Source organism: Sesamum indicum, linkage group LG8 (genome assembly GCF_000512975.1).
Source record: "Sesamum indicum cultivar Zhongzhi No. 13 linkage group LG8, S_indicum_v1.0, whole genome shotgun sequence".
Lineage (NCBI taxonomy): Eukaryota > Viridiplantae > Streptophyta > Magnoliopsida > Lamiales > Pedaliaceae > Sesamum > Sesamum indicum.
In genome coordinates, this window is record NC_026152.1 from 11,827,543 (window position 1) to 11,843,354 (window position 15,812).

The window sequence follows — 15,812 nt, forward strand, 5'->3', positions numbered from 1 at the left end:
TCTTTTATTGTTTTTCCAATTACCACGACGAAAGATATCGACCCATATATAGATACCACACTGACTTCATGGTTCGTTTACATGTAAACATATGGATATAACTCCAGATTAATCAAGAAAGCAGAAAAAATCTCACTGAATGCTGATTCGAGTGGTACAATGAGGAGCAAAGAGATGGAACTATCTGAAAAACAAAATACATCGTTTTCAGACGTTTTCAAGAACAAACATATTGGTTCCACTAATGCATTGTGTGATTTTGCAATGTATGTCCAAATCCTGGATCCTCAGAAATAGAGACATAAAACAGCATATTTGCAGATAATTCAGGTTTTACAAGTGCATCATTCTAGATTGCTCAAAGAGAGCTTCCCTAACATAATTTCTTCCCTTGTGTAAGAGTGATCCGTTTCCACGGACTTATTAGCATAGCTTACACCATTGACCTCACAAGGGAGTTTGCTTTTTCGTTCCTAGTGATTACAAATAGTTCTGCAAGAATTAGGACCAGAAGGGAAAAAAAATACATAGAAGGCAGAGTATATTATTATTTACCCTGGTAAAGTGAACCATCTGAAAAGAAGAACCTTAAACAAAATTTCTCAGTTCTTTTCACTTGCACTTCTGTTGACGGGCCACAATTTGCTGAACATTCTTTTAGGTCTGTTGGGAGTTGTACTGAAGGACCTGAGTTTTGAAGATTTTTCAATTCCGTCTGGGAAATTGTCGTCCAAATCATCGTCTTCATCCAGCTTCATTTTCAGGGTAGAAAGATTCGACTTTGGTGATTTTAGGCCTGAAACGCTCCACTGGTCTTCTGGTGGCATCGTGGCATTGGTGCTAAAAGAGGCGTTGGCCTTTGATGGATTTTTATGCACTGCTAAAAGTGCCTTGATGTTGCTCGGCAACTCAGTCACTTGGCCACCGGCCATTGTAGCTCGTGCCTGCTCAAAGAAGAGAACTTGAACTACCACTCTTAGTGGGAGCATTTCATTTTGTGCAGCGTGCATGCAAGCTTCCATGGATAACTTTTTGCAGTCTAATATTCGGCATAGGCGCTTTCGTTCACTCTTGTTGAGCTCTGGATGTCCCTGCATCATCAGTTGTGAGAAACCTCTATAAGAATTCTTGTATAGCGATTGAGAGAGGGAAAAAGGAAAAATGTTCATAAAATACGTCTTTTATGATCTACCTTTAAGTAAATGTCGATAGCTTTGTAGAGATCATCATGGTCGAGCCTGGAAAATTCTGGAATAGCTTCTGCAATAGCAATGAACTTTGACAATGGCAAATTTTCGTCCTTGGCTATCTTCTGTAAATATCCGTCTACAAGCTTCGCCACCTTGAGTTTAGAGCTGTGCGAAGCAGAAGATGATCTCCTACTCTCTTGAAACATCAAATCCACATTTTCTGCTGAGCGGGACCTTCGCCTTTCAAGATCTCCTTTGACTCTTGGAGGGCTCGTCGGTGGGCTCTGCCCCTGTGACATGAACTGCTCTAATATGGTAATAACAACATCTACATCATATATCGTGTTATCAGTGGATGACATAGAGGGTATCAACAAATCACTGACTGTGGCTTCCTCCAACTGAAGCCCGATTCTTCTTGCCAATTCCATCTTTGAGGAGGAAGAAGCTTTTAATATGTTAGCAGCCTTCAATAGTTTCAACAGAAAGCTGCAAGAAACTTCGCCTTTCTCAGACGGCAGTAAGCTGACAATTGATTCCAAAAGCAGCCTATGTTTCTTAGTCACCTCCCCAAGTGAACCGAGTTCAGGATCAGATTCAGCTTGCTTCTCAATGTTTATGTACTTAGTAATGTTTGGCAGCCACCGGGATGCATAAATCCTCAATGCATCGCCTACGATATTGGAGGGAACTTTCCCACCAGATTTGATGGCTATCATTGTTCTCCAATAAAGATCGATGGTCAGTTCTGCTAAATCTTCAGCCCACCAGCCTTTGCTTGTCGGCTTATGCCTGTGGCTCTCTGACCCGTTGCACGACACATCATCCCTACCTCGTCTTGAATAGCTGTGTGATAAGCTCACCTTCTTGGGATGGGCCAGAACTTTTGAAGCAATAGCTTCAATGCATCTGCTTGTTATCCCAAGATCCTCAGACCACAAAGGGAAGGCTTTGGTGCTTTGGACAGTCACGATCGAGTCCCGCCATCCATGAAGGATGCAAGAATTGAAGAAGACTTCAATCTTGTATATTAGGTTACCCTTCTCGACCTCTTCCGTCATTTGCAGGTATTCTGCTGCACATCGGATTGAGACAATGTTGTAGGCGCTGAGAGTGATTGTGATGCCATAGCAGAATTTCGCGCAGAGTTCAAACGCCTCAATCCCACCAGGAAATTCCGGGAGTTGGACTATTTGGAGTTGTGAGGCTTCAGGGCTCTCTGAACATAACCTCTGCAAACGCAAGCACTTGGACAGCAACGGAAACTGCGATTGTAAACAACTCAAAACTAATAAAACATCCAAGAATCATGTTCTTACATGAATCACTTTCTATTTCCGTAAAATTTTCACTTAGGACAGATCAAGTAAATATACAGAAAATGATCATGACAAACTCACCTTATGGAGTAAATACCTGCTTCCTTTCACTTGAATGATAAGATCACTAGACACTTCTGATGAAACAGACCTAAAATTAAGAAACACACCAATACTTAACCTCAATTCCACATACAAACAATCCAAAAGGACAACCTTATTCCACAATTCTTGCAGCTAAACTCAAAGGGTCCAAAAATCAATCCCCGTAAAAGAGAATAACACAGGCAAACAATTTACCTCACAGCCTCTGTGGTGTAGAAAGTATCCGGCCGAGATCCAAGCTTCATAAACTTCATTTTTTCCAAAACCTCCTAAGTTTTTGCTACTAAACTATGCAACTGATCACCACAAAAGCAGCAACATTTCTCAGAGTCAGACAAAAACCAGCTTCTTCACTGTTGTAAGCTTCGCTTTTTTAGAACACCACTACCACAGAAAGTTCCAACTCCAGCTGCAAGCAATAGATTTGTCGGAAGCCCAGACAACCAAAATCAAATTTTCCACTATTTTTATTCTCCAATCTTGATTCAAAATAATAATAAATAAAGAAAAACAGAACAAAATCTCAATCCCACCAGACCTTGAGGAACCTTCAAGCTAAAGAAGAGAAAAAAAGGTACAGAATTTTCATCCAGGGGTTTGAGGAATTCAAGAACTTAAACAGATATTACCAAAGTCATCACTTTGTAATTACCATACCAACACCAGCAAGAATACTGAAACTGAATCAAACACAATCAATCACTCAAGAACTGCTAATCCCACCAAAGATCATCAAAAGAAAATTGATATAAACTTAAATTTTTTTGGTCAGACATTAACTCAAACAAGAATGAGAAGCAAAAAGGGGGCAAGAAAAAGAAAAACAAGAAAGAAATCTCTACACCATTAAAAAAGAAAAGCACACACACACAGAACACACAAAAACATTCACAGCAACAAATATGTTTTACTGAATCTAAGAAAGTCAGAATAAAATACAGACCACAACCTGAAAATTTTTAAGGTTGTTCTTGTACTCACAAGGTGACTGCCAATCATTTCTTGGTGGCTGTTCTGTTTTCCCTTTTTTTTTTCTTTTTTCTTTAACTTGAGGAAGTGTAATATTTGAGTTTGGCTTGCTAAACCAAAACCACCATGCCAGCGTGCAGGCAATGAGAGAAAGGCGACGCCCACGTGCTTATCCTGCGCCCACTTGTGTCCCTCACCCTCATCATTGCCACAGCAATTTCCTCTTCCACCATTCTTGTTTCTTCACCACCCCCGGGATTATTTTAGTCAACACACTGCTTTATAACCAGCATCGTACGCCGCTATGTATACAAATGAAGCTGGTTGTACGTAGTTTTTCTTTAACTACAGAGCAAAATTATTAAAAGAAATTTATCAATCTAAAAAGCAATTAATATATAAAGGGATCATAAATTTATTAAAAAAAAAAGAAAAGGGAAAAAAGTTTCAATATTGATGGCTTTGAATCTTGAACTGTAGTTGCATACTGACCTCAAGTTCTTGTTGAGGATATATAAATCTTTTCACAGAGACAATTGCCCTTGTTTTTCCTCAAAATAACAGATATATATATATATATATATATATTGCTTTTTCATGCTTTAATGCATGAGGGGCCATGCAAAATTTAATGCTCCTATGGAGAGAAGGAAAAAGGCAAGAATATTAAATTTTTGGATAATTTAATCCAATTTTCTTTGGTTTTTTTCTTGTAAAATGAGAGAGTAAAAATTCTATCACCATCAAGTACATTATTTCTAACTAGAGTTAATAAGTTCGGATTTACCGTTGTATACAAAAAGGAAATTACTTTAAAGGTGTATCTGAATTGATGAATTTAAAAATTTCTAATCTCTAGTAACAAGATTCTTGGATTTCTTTGAATAATTCTAAATTTAAAAGATTTTAAATTCTTCAACTCTATATTTGAATTATGCTTTGTTGAGCATTAATATATTTCAATCCTGTCGTTTTCAAAAGAGAGGAAAAACGTTAGTAACGCAAGCCGTCTGTTTCATGTGATAGTTTTAAATTTTTATTTTATTTTTTAGTTATAAAATAACAATCGATTATGCTTGTACTTGAAGACGTCTAGATTTTTTTTTCTACATATATAGATCAAGGGTCCAATCTTTTCGACATTAATTTATGCTGCATATATTTTCTTACTTAAATCTATCTATATCTTATTTTCAGAATTGACAATCCAATTTCACTTTCATGCAATAATTATAATAACATTTAGTAACAAGCATTTTTTCCAAAGCTATATAAAATTATATATGATGCATTTTAGTCATTGTTCTTTCTCTAATGTTCATAAATTTTTGCTATCCTTATATATATATATATATGTATATTTCTCTATTTTAAGTCTTTTCTTTATTGAACTTTTCAACTTGTGAAGAATTAAGTCAGTTCTAATCTCAAGTTTCTTGCTTTTGCAAATATGTAGCCACTGAAACCCAAAAAAAGTTGCTCATTCTGACCCTATATGAGAATATTAATTACACCTACACAATTATTCACTTAATAATTTAACATGTTGAAAAGAAGTCAAGCCCATATTACTTAATTATCACAAAATCTTGTTGCTTTTCATTCCAAGATAAGTACTGTTCAATTCTTTTACTTTATTTTGCCTTTTGCATTATCATTCATGGTAAATTATACGGACACTTCTTGATATTAAGCTTAATTATGCAAATATTCTTTACTCTTTGTAAGATTATATGTATACCTTCTATTTTTCAATTAGTGCAGTGTACCTCAAGAATGTTTGTGTAAAAATTCACCGGAGGTTTAACTTTTTCTATTAATGTAATGTACTTTATAGGTATTTGTATAAAATTTCATCACTGAATACGCGATAACTTGTATCTTTTACAGCTTCAACTTCAAAAAATGTATTCATAGTTTTGCGAAGAACAAGAAAGGATATTGGGTAAGTAAATGTAATGTCAAGGGGTATCAAAGGAATTTACGCTTGCATTACTCCATTTCTATTATTGACTTTCTGTTGTTCAAATTTGAGTAGCTGATGAATTATAATTAACTTGGGAAAAGTGGAATTTTGGCCAAGTTTTTGTGTGCAACAATAAACATAGGGGTCGAAATCAAGAAATATCAAGTCCAAGTCTCATAAATGTGAGTATTAATGTATTTAAACAACAATTTTTTTATTAAATTTAATAAATGTAATTTTTCCTATGCAGTGCACTTAGTTTTAGATATGAAAATTGATATTTATTCAGTTGTTTATTAAAAAAAAAAAAAAAGGGTAAATTATATCTTCATCTACTAAAATTATGTCCAATTCCGCAAATGTATTCTTTTTATACTTTACAAAGTAACACGTGCACCAATAAGGTTGTAGTTGTTGTTATAAGTATACTTTTTATTCAAGGGGAAATTTTGACAAGAGGTCAATAACATCAACACCTCATCAGGGAATATACTTGTAATTTTAGAAAAAACATAGGGTGTTTGTGTATTTGAACATATCGTGAAGGGATATAATTGTAATTTACTTTTCTAAAAAGAAGAAAACAAGGACATGGAATATTAATTGCTGTCCCATCTTCTAATCAAGTGTGATGTGCATAATCCTATCATTTAACCAAATAATCCGACATATTAGAAAGTATAAGCAAGATTTGTATCATCCCATGTCAACATGCAGCTCTCTAATTATTTGCATATATATATATATATATATATATATGTATAAATAGAGAGAGAGATTAAAATTGTCATCAATCAATATATTCCCTTTAGACAGTCAACTTACAACAATATAGCTTTTGAATGGAAAGAATGATGATTGAAATAATTAAGAGTACCTTTTTCAAAAATTAGACTATGCTGGGAAATTAAATTCTTTCTCCAATTATAGCTTTTAAGTTGCGTAAAGCTATATACACACTTCTAACATTAAGTTGGGTATTCTTAGGCAAAGAACTACAGTTGCAAAATCAAGAAATGACAACAACAACAATAATAATCATGAGATTGTGACTTGAATTTTGTCCCAACTATTTTTTTTAATTTATACAAGTTAATTTATGGTAAAAAAAATACTTATAGAAATTTATTGGCTGAATCGATATGTACCAAGTTGCAAGAAGTCGACTGCATATGTCTTGGCTCAATCGATGTCGTTAAGGGTCATGACTCACCATGTCTAGGCTCAATCCATGGATTCATAACCTATTATGTTTCACAACAAGTGGCATTTTCGACATTTTGCTCCCGGACCAAGGACAAATTGGGGAAGGATTGGTGGTGGTGGGAGAGGAGGCATCATTCACGGTGGTGTATTGGGTCGTAATCGGTGCCACCCGACGGGTTACCAATAGACATAACGGACCCCAAATTTTTTGTATTTTCTCACGGGCGGACCCTCAATGAAAAATAGTTTGTGGTCTAAGTAGTGAAAACATTTTAACTTTGAAGTTGCTAGTTTATATAAACAGTGTTCTAAGCTTTGGTGGAGTACGAGGGGTGTTATTGAAATTAGAAGGAAATTGGGGCTTAAAATTGGAGAATTTGATAAGTTTGTATGACTATATTTGAAGTTCTTGAATCATATATGATCTAAGTGACGTAATTATGAATATTCGTGAAAATACGATGGAGCTAGCAACTACTTTTGTTTTCTCTTTATAGTTTAAGAAGAAAAATTAAAATGAATTTGGAGATATATTTATAATAAAAGCATGATATTTAGAGTGGGATCATTGATAGTTTCTTTTTATGATATATACAATTTATTACGTTATTCAATATATTCAAATTTAAATACTGACTCAATGCATCAAGAATTTAAATTAAAAAATACATTCAAACGAAATAAATATTAAATAAAAAAAATTACTATAGAAACAAATATGTACCGACAACCTTTTGATTGGTAATAAAACTCAATCTAACTAATCAAGCAAGACTTCATTAGCTGTCGAGTCATTTTCCATACAGTTCACTTTTGTACATATGAATGTATTCCCAATAAATGAAGTTATCTAGTGAAAATTTTTTATGTTTTGCGACTGAGTTCAAATATATAGGTTTTTCTCCATTTTTATTTATTAAGAGTTGATATACGTACAATACAATGTATCGTGTTCCAATATTAATAGATGTACGGATCTTTATTTACTTTTGATTAATATATAAAATAAAACGATATATTACTTTGATTGCTTTATTTAAAAAATATTTTTTTTATTTTTTCAAGATCACCACTTTTACAGCAATCAAGAAAAATCAAACTAATTAGGGCCAAAACACAACTTTAGTATATTATTATTAATATCAATTAATTAACTATAATTATTTACTATAAGGATTTGAAATAAAAAAAAAAAGGGAAGAAGTTCCCTATAGTGCTCCAAAATTGAAATAAACAAAAAAATTATGGCGAACAAAGTATACCCCATATGTCCCAAAAAATTGAAGTAAAATACTAAAAAGTTGAGATAGTGAAGAAATCCCAAAGTCCATACCTAGTGAATTATTTTTGAGTTGACAGGACAGGAAATGGCTACTGATCATATGCAAAACAAGTGCTGAGCTGCAGGGGCAGGGGCAGGGGCCAGCCCTATATATATACTTCTATCCAACACATCATTAATTCCCATGCCCCAATTTCAACAACAAAGAAATTCAATTTTAGGTGGATATTAGGTGTTTTCTTTTTTTTTTTTTTTGTTTTTTTGGGGGGGATGTATAGTTAACTTAAGATTATTCATCCTACAATAATATAAAATATAAAATTAAAATATATTAAAAAGAAAAATACACATATTTATTTTTATCTGTCTTTGTTTGTTTTTCAAAATAAAAAAACACTTCAAAAATGAGATGAGACATACATATATACATGCGACGACTCTTTCTCCCTCTCCCTCTCTCCCTCTCTCCCTCTCTCTCTCTCTCTATATATTTGTGTGTATATATAGATAGATGCAACAATGCATTCTATATATATTAGTTGTCGATGAGGAGCTTGTACGGCTTATCAACACTAATACCATTTTTTTATAAGGAAAAGACTTTATTCAAAATGGACGATACACTATGAAACAGGGTACTGATCGTATTATACTTTGCATACATATATATATGTGTATGTATATATATATCAATTTCTGTGCTTGTTATATCACTTTTGGGGTTGAGTTTTGTATGGATGTGTGGATATATGCACACATGCACAGCTGAAATGGATGTGTTACTGGCAGTGTTAGACATATGTGTTTTCTTGTTTTCTGCTTGAGAGGTTTGAGTTGTAAACATCCATATTTGTGTGACAGGTGGGGGGTGGGGTGGGGTGGGTGGTTAGGGGTTGAATTACTGATGGATGAATGGACTGGCAATATGATCCTAGAATAGTCACTCTCATCTTTTTGGTGAAATGGGCCATCCCCAAATCCCCACTTTGGTTACATGATTACCTCTCCTAGGGCTGCTTGTGGACCTCTCTTTTTCCCTAAATTAACACTTAATTTCAATTTTGGGGAAAAAGGGCCTCCATTTTGCAGTTGATTAAATGAGGAAAAGGGATAAGTTTGTACCTCAAATAAACCACTTCTCATTCTCATCTATTTTCAATATATATAGTAAGTATAATTATATGGGATGATTACATTTATCATCTATTTACATAAATTATCTATATATTTTACATAATTACATAAATCACTCATAACAATAAAAAAATTAGATAATTTATGTGAGGATATTAACAATTTCAGGGGGTGTACATGTAATTTTTTTAAAAAGTAAGGATGGTTTATGGAAATGATTATGTTTCTTGTGGATGTATGCGTAATTATCCAAAAATCAGTAGGTGATTTGTATAAATAAATCATATATTAAGGAATATTAAATATAATTATACCTATTGATGTTTTACATTCCTTATATATTTAATAGAAATGTTTCTTAGATACGTGACATTGTATACATATGAAGCGAAAAAAAAGATAACATATTGATTTCAAATAAAACATCTGAAGTGAAAAATAAAGACATCTGAAACACACGTATAAATAAATGTTTTATTTACAAAATGCATAATTCAATATGGTTTTACTTATATTTATTCATCTTATGCTGATACAAAATATGACATATACCTATATTGAAAAAATCACATAAATATGTTATCTTAATTTGTAGTTTTTTGTTGTCCTATATATTTAAAAACATAATGAATATATCTCGATGTCTTCACAAAACACATAGTTCAGTCCGTAAAATTAACTTATTTCACGCAAATACAAAATGCAAAATCAAATACACATTAAAAACTCTAAAATTTAAAAAAAAAAAAAAAAGAAAAAACCATATAAGCTTATCTCGATTTTCCAAAAATAAAGAAAACCAAGACTTTATCATATTAATCATTACCTCAAATATTTGCCAATAATTGACTTATCAACTGCCCCCAACACCAAGAATTCAACTACAAGTATTAGGGTGTGAATTTATGTGGCAGTAATGCAATATGCTTGTCAAAGATTGGCGTGCAAAGGCAGGATGATGAGTGTGACATGACCAAATTTGCCTTCTCCCTCACCCTTTCTTACTCACTGCCATCACATAAAAGCTGCCCATAACATGTTTGTACAAATGATTAGCAATAAGACATATATCCGTTCCATTGTAATTAAACCTTCATTTCTACCTAATCCTACTGTATGATCCACTCACTGCATATGCCAATTATTCAAATTCATCCAACCCTTATTTTATCCCCCCCCCCTTTTTTTGTCTTCTTTCCTAATCCTATTGTTTAGTATGAATCCAGTTATCAGTATTTGCGTGTATATAGTCAGATAGATACAATAATTTTCAAAATAAAAATTATTATATGATTAAAAGTGAATTAAATAATTAACATAAGTGAAATTGAATAATAAGTATGATAGTATATCGACAGCTGAACGATAATATATAATTTTTTTAGAGTATAATTTATATTTTAAAATTTGGTGCTACGATGTTATAATAAACTGTCAGATGTGAATAAAAAGTTTCTTTCTTATGATAGTATAGATGATTGAGTCATCGGTAAATCCTAGGCATTGATTTATTGTGCAGTAATTTGGTGCATTCGTTAGTCCTTCGATATCTACTATTACGTACTCTTATCTTTCTTTCTTTGTTTTTTTTTTTTAAAGTAAAGCAAATACATATATCATATATTAAAACCATCAATTATCAAACTTATAAACATAAAATTATGAGAAGCGTATGTTTAGTATCACACGGAATTGTTCAGGACGAGCTAATATGGTCAGATCTTGCACAAAATTTAAAACTTCCAGTCGGAATTTCTTTTTCTTTTAAGTGGTAATTAAGTACATGACTACATCAATATGTTAATAAATTGATCAAAATGTCGATTCAATCAATATATAAATAAACTAAAAAAAGTTATAATAAATTCACATTAAATGAAACAAAATAGATACCACACGTCTAGTGGAACTCAAGTCGAGCCCATAATATCAAATTTGTTCACAAGACATCAACTTTAATCGTTAAACTAAAATATTATCGATCTATAAGTCGATAACAACCATGTATTTAATAACTGAACCCTAATCTGAGTGTCGCAATTTGAAGACCAGCAAGATAGATCAGTTCATCATGACCATCTCTGATTAATAGCTACCGACAAAGTAAGAAGAATTAGGCAAAACATATTAACTACAACCTTTAACTTTTCGTAATTGAAACGTAGCTTTTCACTGCTGTTGTTGGGAGAAAGGTGTTTGTTCGTACAAGAAAGAGGTCAAAAAGTTAGAGGTGGGTTGTTCATTTTATTTTATGTCCCCTAATCCGTTCACATTTCTGTACCCTGCATATTCAATTCTCTCATCATTTAATTAGTGAATGTGGGATATACATATATGAGCCAGAAATAATTTTTAAAGTTGCGTCACTTAAAAATTATAGTAAATTAACATTTTCTTTACAATTAAACTAAATTTTATACAAAAAAAAATAGTCATGATTAATTAATATTTATCAAGCTATGGTAAAAAAAATTGGTGAATAGAAATTTACTCTCTTGTGATATTGAAAATGAGCACATTACCCTTCTATGAAAAAAATATAGCAATTTACTCCCCTATACTTTTAAATGAAGCAATTTACCTTCTTATATAGGGAGGTAATTGCTTCATTTTAAAAAATATAGGGAGGTAAATTGTTGTACTTTAAAAAATATAGAGAGGTAAATCGCTATTTATTTTTTCATGAGTGGGAAATTTGCTCATTTGCGATATCACAAGAGGGTTGCTTGTATTTTTACCGTAAAAGAATTGCTATAGTTTTTAGCTAAGCAAATATGTGTTGCTTTGATTGCAAAAATAATGGTTAAATAGTTGTTGTGCAGCAATGATTAATTAATATTTTTTATTAATTTTTATTTTTAATTATAATAATTAATCATGATAAAAAATCATATTTATTTTAATGTAACTCGACTTGCAGAAGCTTTTGTTTATACGTAGTGTTGAAAATTTTATTTCAATTAGTGGCTATATTATATATAATTTTCGTATTGCTAAATGTAATCAGTGATAACTTATGTAAAATATAATTCCTATCACGATTAAATATGAATAGTTATTGTTATGATAACATAAATTACTTGCTCATTAAGTATATAAAGAATGACAATTTTAAAAAATTATTACTTTATATATGCCAAGAATTAATAAGGTATACAAGTATTATATAAAGTCGGGTTTGCAGACTTGTGACTCAATATGTATCCATATTCGATAAAGAGTTTGAAGTTCCCAATATATTGTTGGGATAATGACTCCTCTAAAATTGAGATAGAATTTGTAGTCCTTCAAATATATATTGGGATCGGACTCTTTTAAGAGATACGATTGAGTACACCAATAAATAAGAAATATGATTATAATAAAAAAAAGTCACAAACATACAAGTGCAGTACAATAAATGAGTTGGTCCTGATGATTCTTGATCCTTCTCCCAATAATGGGTGCATGATCATTACAACTTCACTAAATTACTAGAAAATGTCTGATTCTAAACCACTCCCAGAAAAAAAATAAATAAAAAAATTGTGCACTTGATAGGTAAAGCTAGGATTAACAATCTTAATCTTATTTAGAGTGACATAATCTTTCGTCTAACCAGCTTTATAATTCTCTAATTTGAGTTTAATAAAATTAAAAACAATGTCAAGCATTGTATTAATTCCTGGCCTGATTTTTAAATTTGAAGAAGTTGGAGGACTTGGAAATAAAATAAATAGAACAACGATATGCATGCCCAGCATATATATACAATACTGCTGCTTCTATTCCCATTTGTCTCAAAATGCATGTCTCTTACTATTTAATGTCTTTTGTTTTCATGTAAATGTCTTTTTGGGCCATTTTGTCTAAATTTAATAAAATAAAAAAAAGATGATAAATATATTTTATTATATATTATTCACTGTATATATATGGAGAGATACCAATCAGATGGTTATAAAAATTCATTCTTTGTTAATCGACATGTTGTATATATGTTTTATTTGAAATAAAGTTTTCTATGTATAGTCTATATTAATTTCATTTTTTAAATGTTTTACAATTATAATAATCGAGGAGAAGCCCAAATAATATTGCACGGAGTAAAAGAAAAGAGAAGCTTAATTAGCGACAGAAAATTCAAGTGACAATTTTAATATTATAATTAATTAATATATATATTTCGTAACTAATAAATTTATTTCGTTACAAACTTTATCGTTTTATTAATCATAATTATTTTGTGAATATTATCATTAGTATTTTTTTTTAAAAAAAATGTTGGTCACAATGACACATATATGTGAGAACTAGTAATAATAATAACTTATTATAGCTATATCACTAATTACTATAATAACAACTCTACTATCAATTTTTGTTGCTAATAATTATATTACGAAAAAATTAAAATTATTGTCACTTAATATATATTTTTAATATTAAATTTCAAGTTATTATTATATTATTAATATTATAAAGTTGTAGTGATGGAGCAGAGAGAATTTTGTGCTGAAATTACCATAAATCTTTTTTGTTTTTATGGGTACTGAATTATTAATAATTGTGAAAAATGTCAAAAACTGATGAACAATAATAATAAATAGAGTGGGGTTTGAGAGTTAGGAAAAAGGTGGTACCGTAAGGTATGGGCACTATGTTATTATCAACTATGGGGTGATCATCAGGGCCCGCCGTCTCTTACTCGGTCGATATGCCTTTGGACCCAATACGATTTCACCACATCTTATATGAGTCTCACGTTGGGGAAAATCGAAATCTGATCGAATTTAATTAATTATATAATAAATATAATATATTTATTATGTAATTGATTATTTTTTTATTTATTTTATTATAAATATTTATAACTCGGAAAACGACATCTTTAAAAGCGTTGATAGCTAGGTGAGTAATCGCACACATTCATTCCACATCACGGGCGACTGTCTGCCCTATTTCTTTTTGGAACTTCAATTTGCAAAAAAAACCAAGTTCTTGCTCGAAAAATCTTCCTACTCTCCATTATTCTGTTGGAAAATATTTAAACTCATGTGATTGATTCTTGTGAGAACCCTAAAACGACACGATTATAATTTCAAGATCATTCAAAAGTGTCTTCAGATCGTTTCCTATCCAAGATCAATGACCGTAATTCCCCTGGTGCCGATCTTTACTACAACAATTACGTTTCTCATGAACAGGTACCAAACAAGTGCACAACAACACATAAATAGCATGCATGGTTGGTTGAGGACAAGAAGTGAACAAATAGCTGAGGAAATCATAAATGACTGGGAATAGCAGAAGACACACACACACAGAGAGAGCATCTGCGCATGGGCATGGGGTTGTCCCAACAGTGTTTTGAATGAGTTAAACGGCCTGTTGGTAAGGGAACACTGACAAGAACGAACCCGTTGTCCGAGCCACCCACACGTGCAAACCCTACGACGTATAAAACTGATGAAGTAAGTTTGTGTGGTTCTGAGTAATTGGATCCGTATTTCGTGGTGTCAAAGTCAAGATGTGGATATGGGTTGGGTTGGGTTGGGTCCGCATACCTACCCTATGTTTAAAATCTACCCCGTTGTTTCTAGGTTAGGTCTCTCTCACGTCCAAATATTATTATTGGATACATTAGTTTTTTGGATTTATATTTTTCTTTCAAAATTAGTATTGTTGTTGTTGTTGTTGTATGGTATGCTATAACTAACTACGGCTTAAAAATCGTATTAAATTAATATTATTTATTACGATCAGATAAAATTGGTGTGAAAAATTTAAGTTTTGACTACGGTTAATTAACGTTCGTTATGATTTTACTTATGGTCAAAATATTTACCACATCTTTTAGCTGCAACATATGTTTTGACTTTAATTGCAGAAATAACGGTTAATAGATGTTACGCATTTGTAGTTGATTAGGGTTCGTCATAATTTTTTATTTATAACTATGATAATTAGTCATAGTTAAAAGTCGGTAGTAGGACTAATAGGATGAGCTGTTTAAAACCCAATTTTTATGCATTAATGTCTTTTTTTGTGAACATAATGGAAATGAAAATAGGATAGGGGGTAATAATGGTATTACCTTTTTGAAAGATTAAAGGAGAGCCACAGGAGATATATATGAAGAAATGCAATATTGTTCTTAGCAAACAAATTTTAGCCACAAAATATGAAACTAAATTAGTACTAAATTACGAAACTAAATTTATATAGAACGAAAAATACCATCCCCATAAGTTACAGAATTAAAATTGCATTTGTTTTCTCATCTTTTATCTTTCGCCAACATTATATCATTCTTTTATTTTATCAAAATATTTCATAAACCCCATATTTATATCAACTCATTATTTGTTACATTTTAAAGATTTTTTTTAAATTTTACAAATTGTATAAAAATTATATAAATATTCTTCTTTAGATAATTCTAAAAAATTATGCACGCACATACAGTTTACGACAATTACTAGTAAATATTTAACCAATAGCTTGATTTTCCAATTACATGAGGTTGAAAAATAAATCAAACCACTTGATAATCAATTAAAATTGATTGATAAAGGCTCGTTTCAACTTGATTTGTTAAACTTAACAAACAAAACTTGAATAAAACATTTTGCTCAGTAAACTTTCAGCTTGATTCGATT

The 15,812-nt window shown here is 31.5% G+C and overlaps 1 protein-coding gene across 3 annotated transcripts; it reads right to left on the reverse strand.

The window, feature by feature from the left end:
* Nucleotides 295-4,092, reverse strand: LOC105168315 (BTB/POZ domain-containing protein At1g67900). 3 transcript variants are annotated; one of them, XM_011088347.2, is made up of 6 exons: nt 4,076-4,092; nt 3,564-3,928; nt 2,810-3,023; nt 2,591-2,660; nt 1,193-2,455; nt 295-1,091 (listed from the first exon to the last, which is right to left on the reverse strand). In XM_011088347.2, exons 3-6 carry the CDS (start codon nt 2,866-2,868, stop codon nt 603-605), a joined length of 1,881 nt encoding a protein of 626 aa, XP_011086649.1. In that variant the 5' UTR covers nt 2,869-3,023; nt 3,564-3,928; nt 4,076-4,092; the 3' UTR covers nt 295-602. The 3 variants fall into 3 exon arrangements, with proteins under 3 accessions (XP_011086649.1, XP_011086650.1, XP_020551374.1); XM_011088348.2 differs by lacking the exon at nt 4,076-4,092 and having other exon boundaries at nt 3,596-3,976; XM_020695715.1 differs by lacking the exon at nt 4,076-4,092 and having other exon boundaries at nt 3,558-3,976.

Coding starts and splice junctions, on each gene's coding strand:
- LOC105168315 (XM_011088347.2), bottom strand. CDS start 2,868: ATGAAGTTTATGAAGCTTGGATCTCGGCCGGATACTTTCTACACCACA. Junction 2,456..2,590: donor GCAGGTATTTACTCCATAAG/GTGAGTTTGTCA, acceptor TTACAATCGCAG/TTTCCGTTGCTGTCCAAGTG. Junction 1,092..1,192: donor CTATCGACATTTACTTAAAG/GTAGATCATAAA, acceptor CTGATGATGCAG/GGACATCCAGAGCTCAACAA.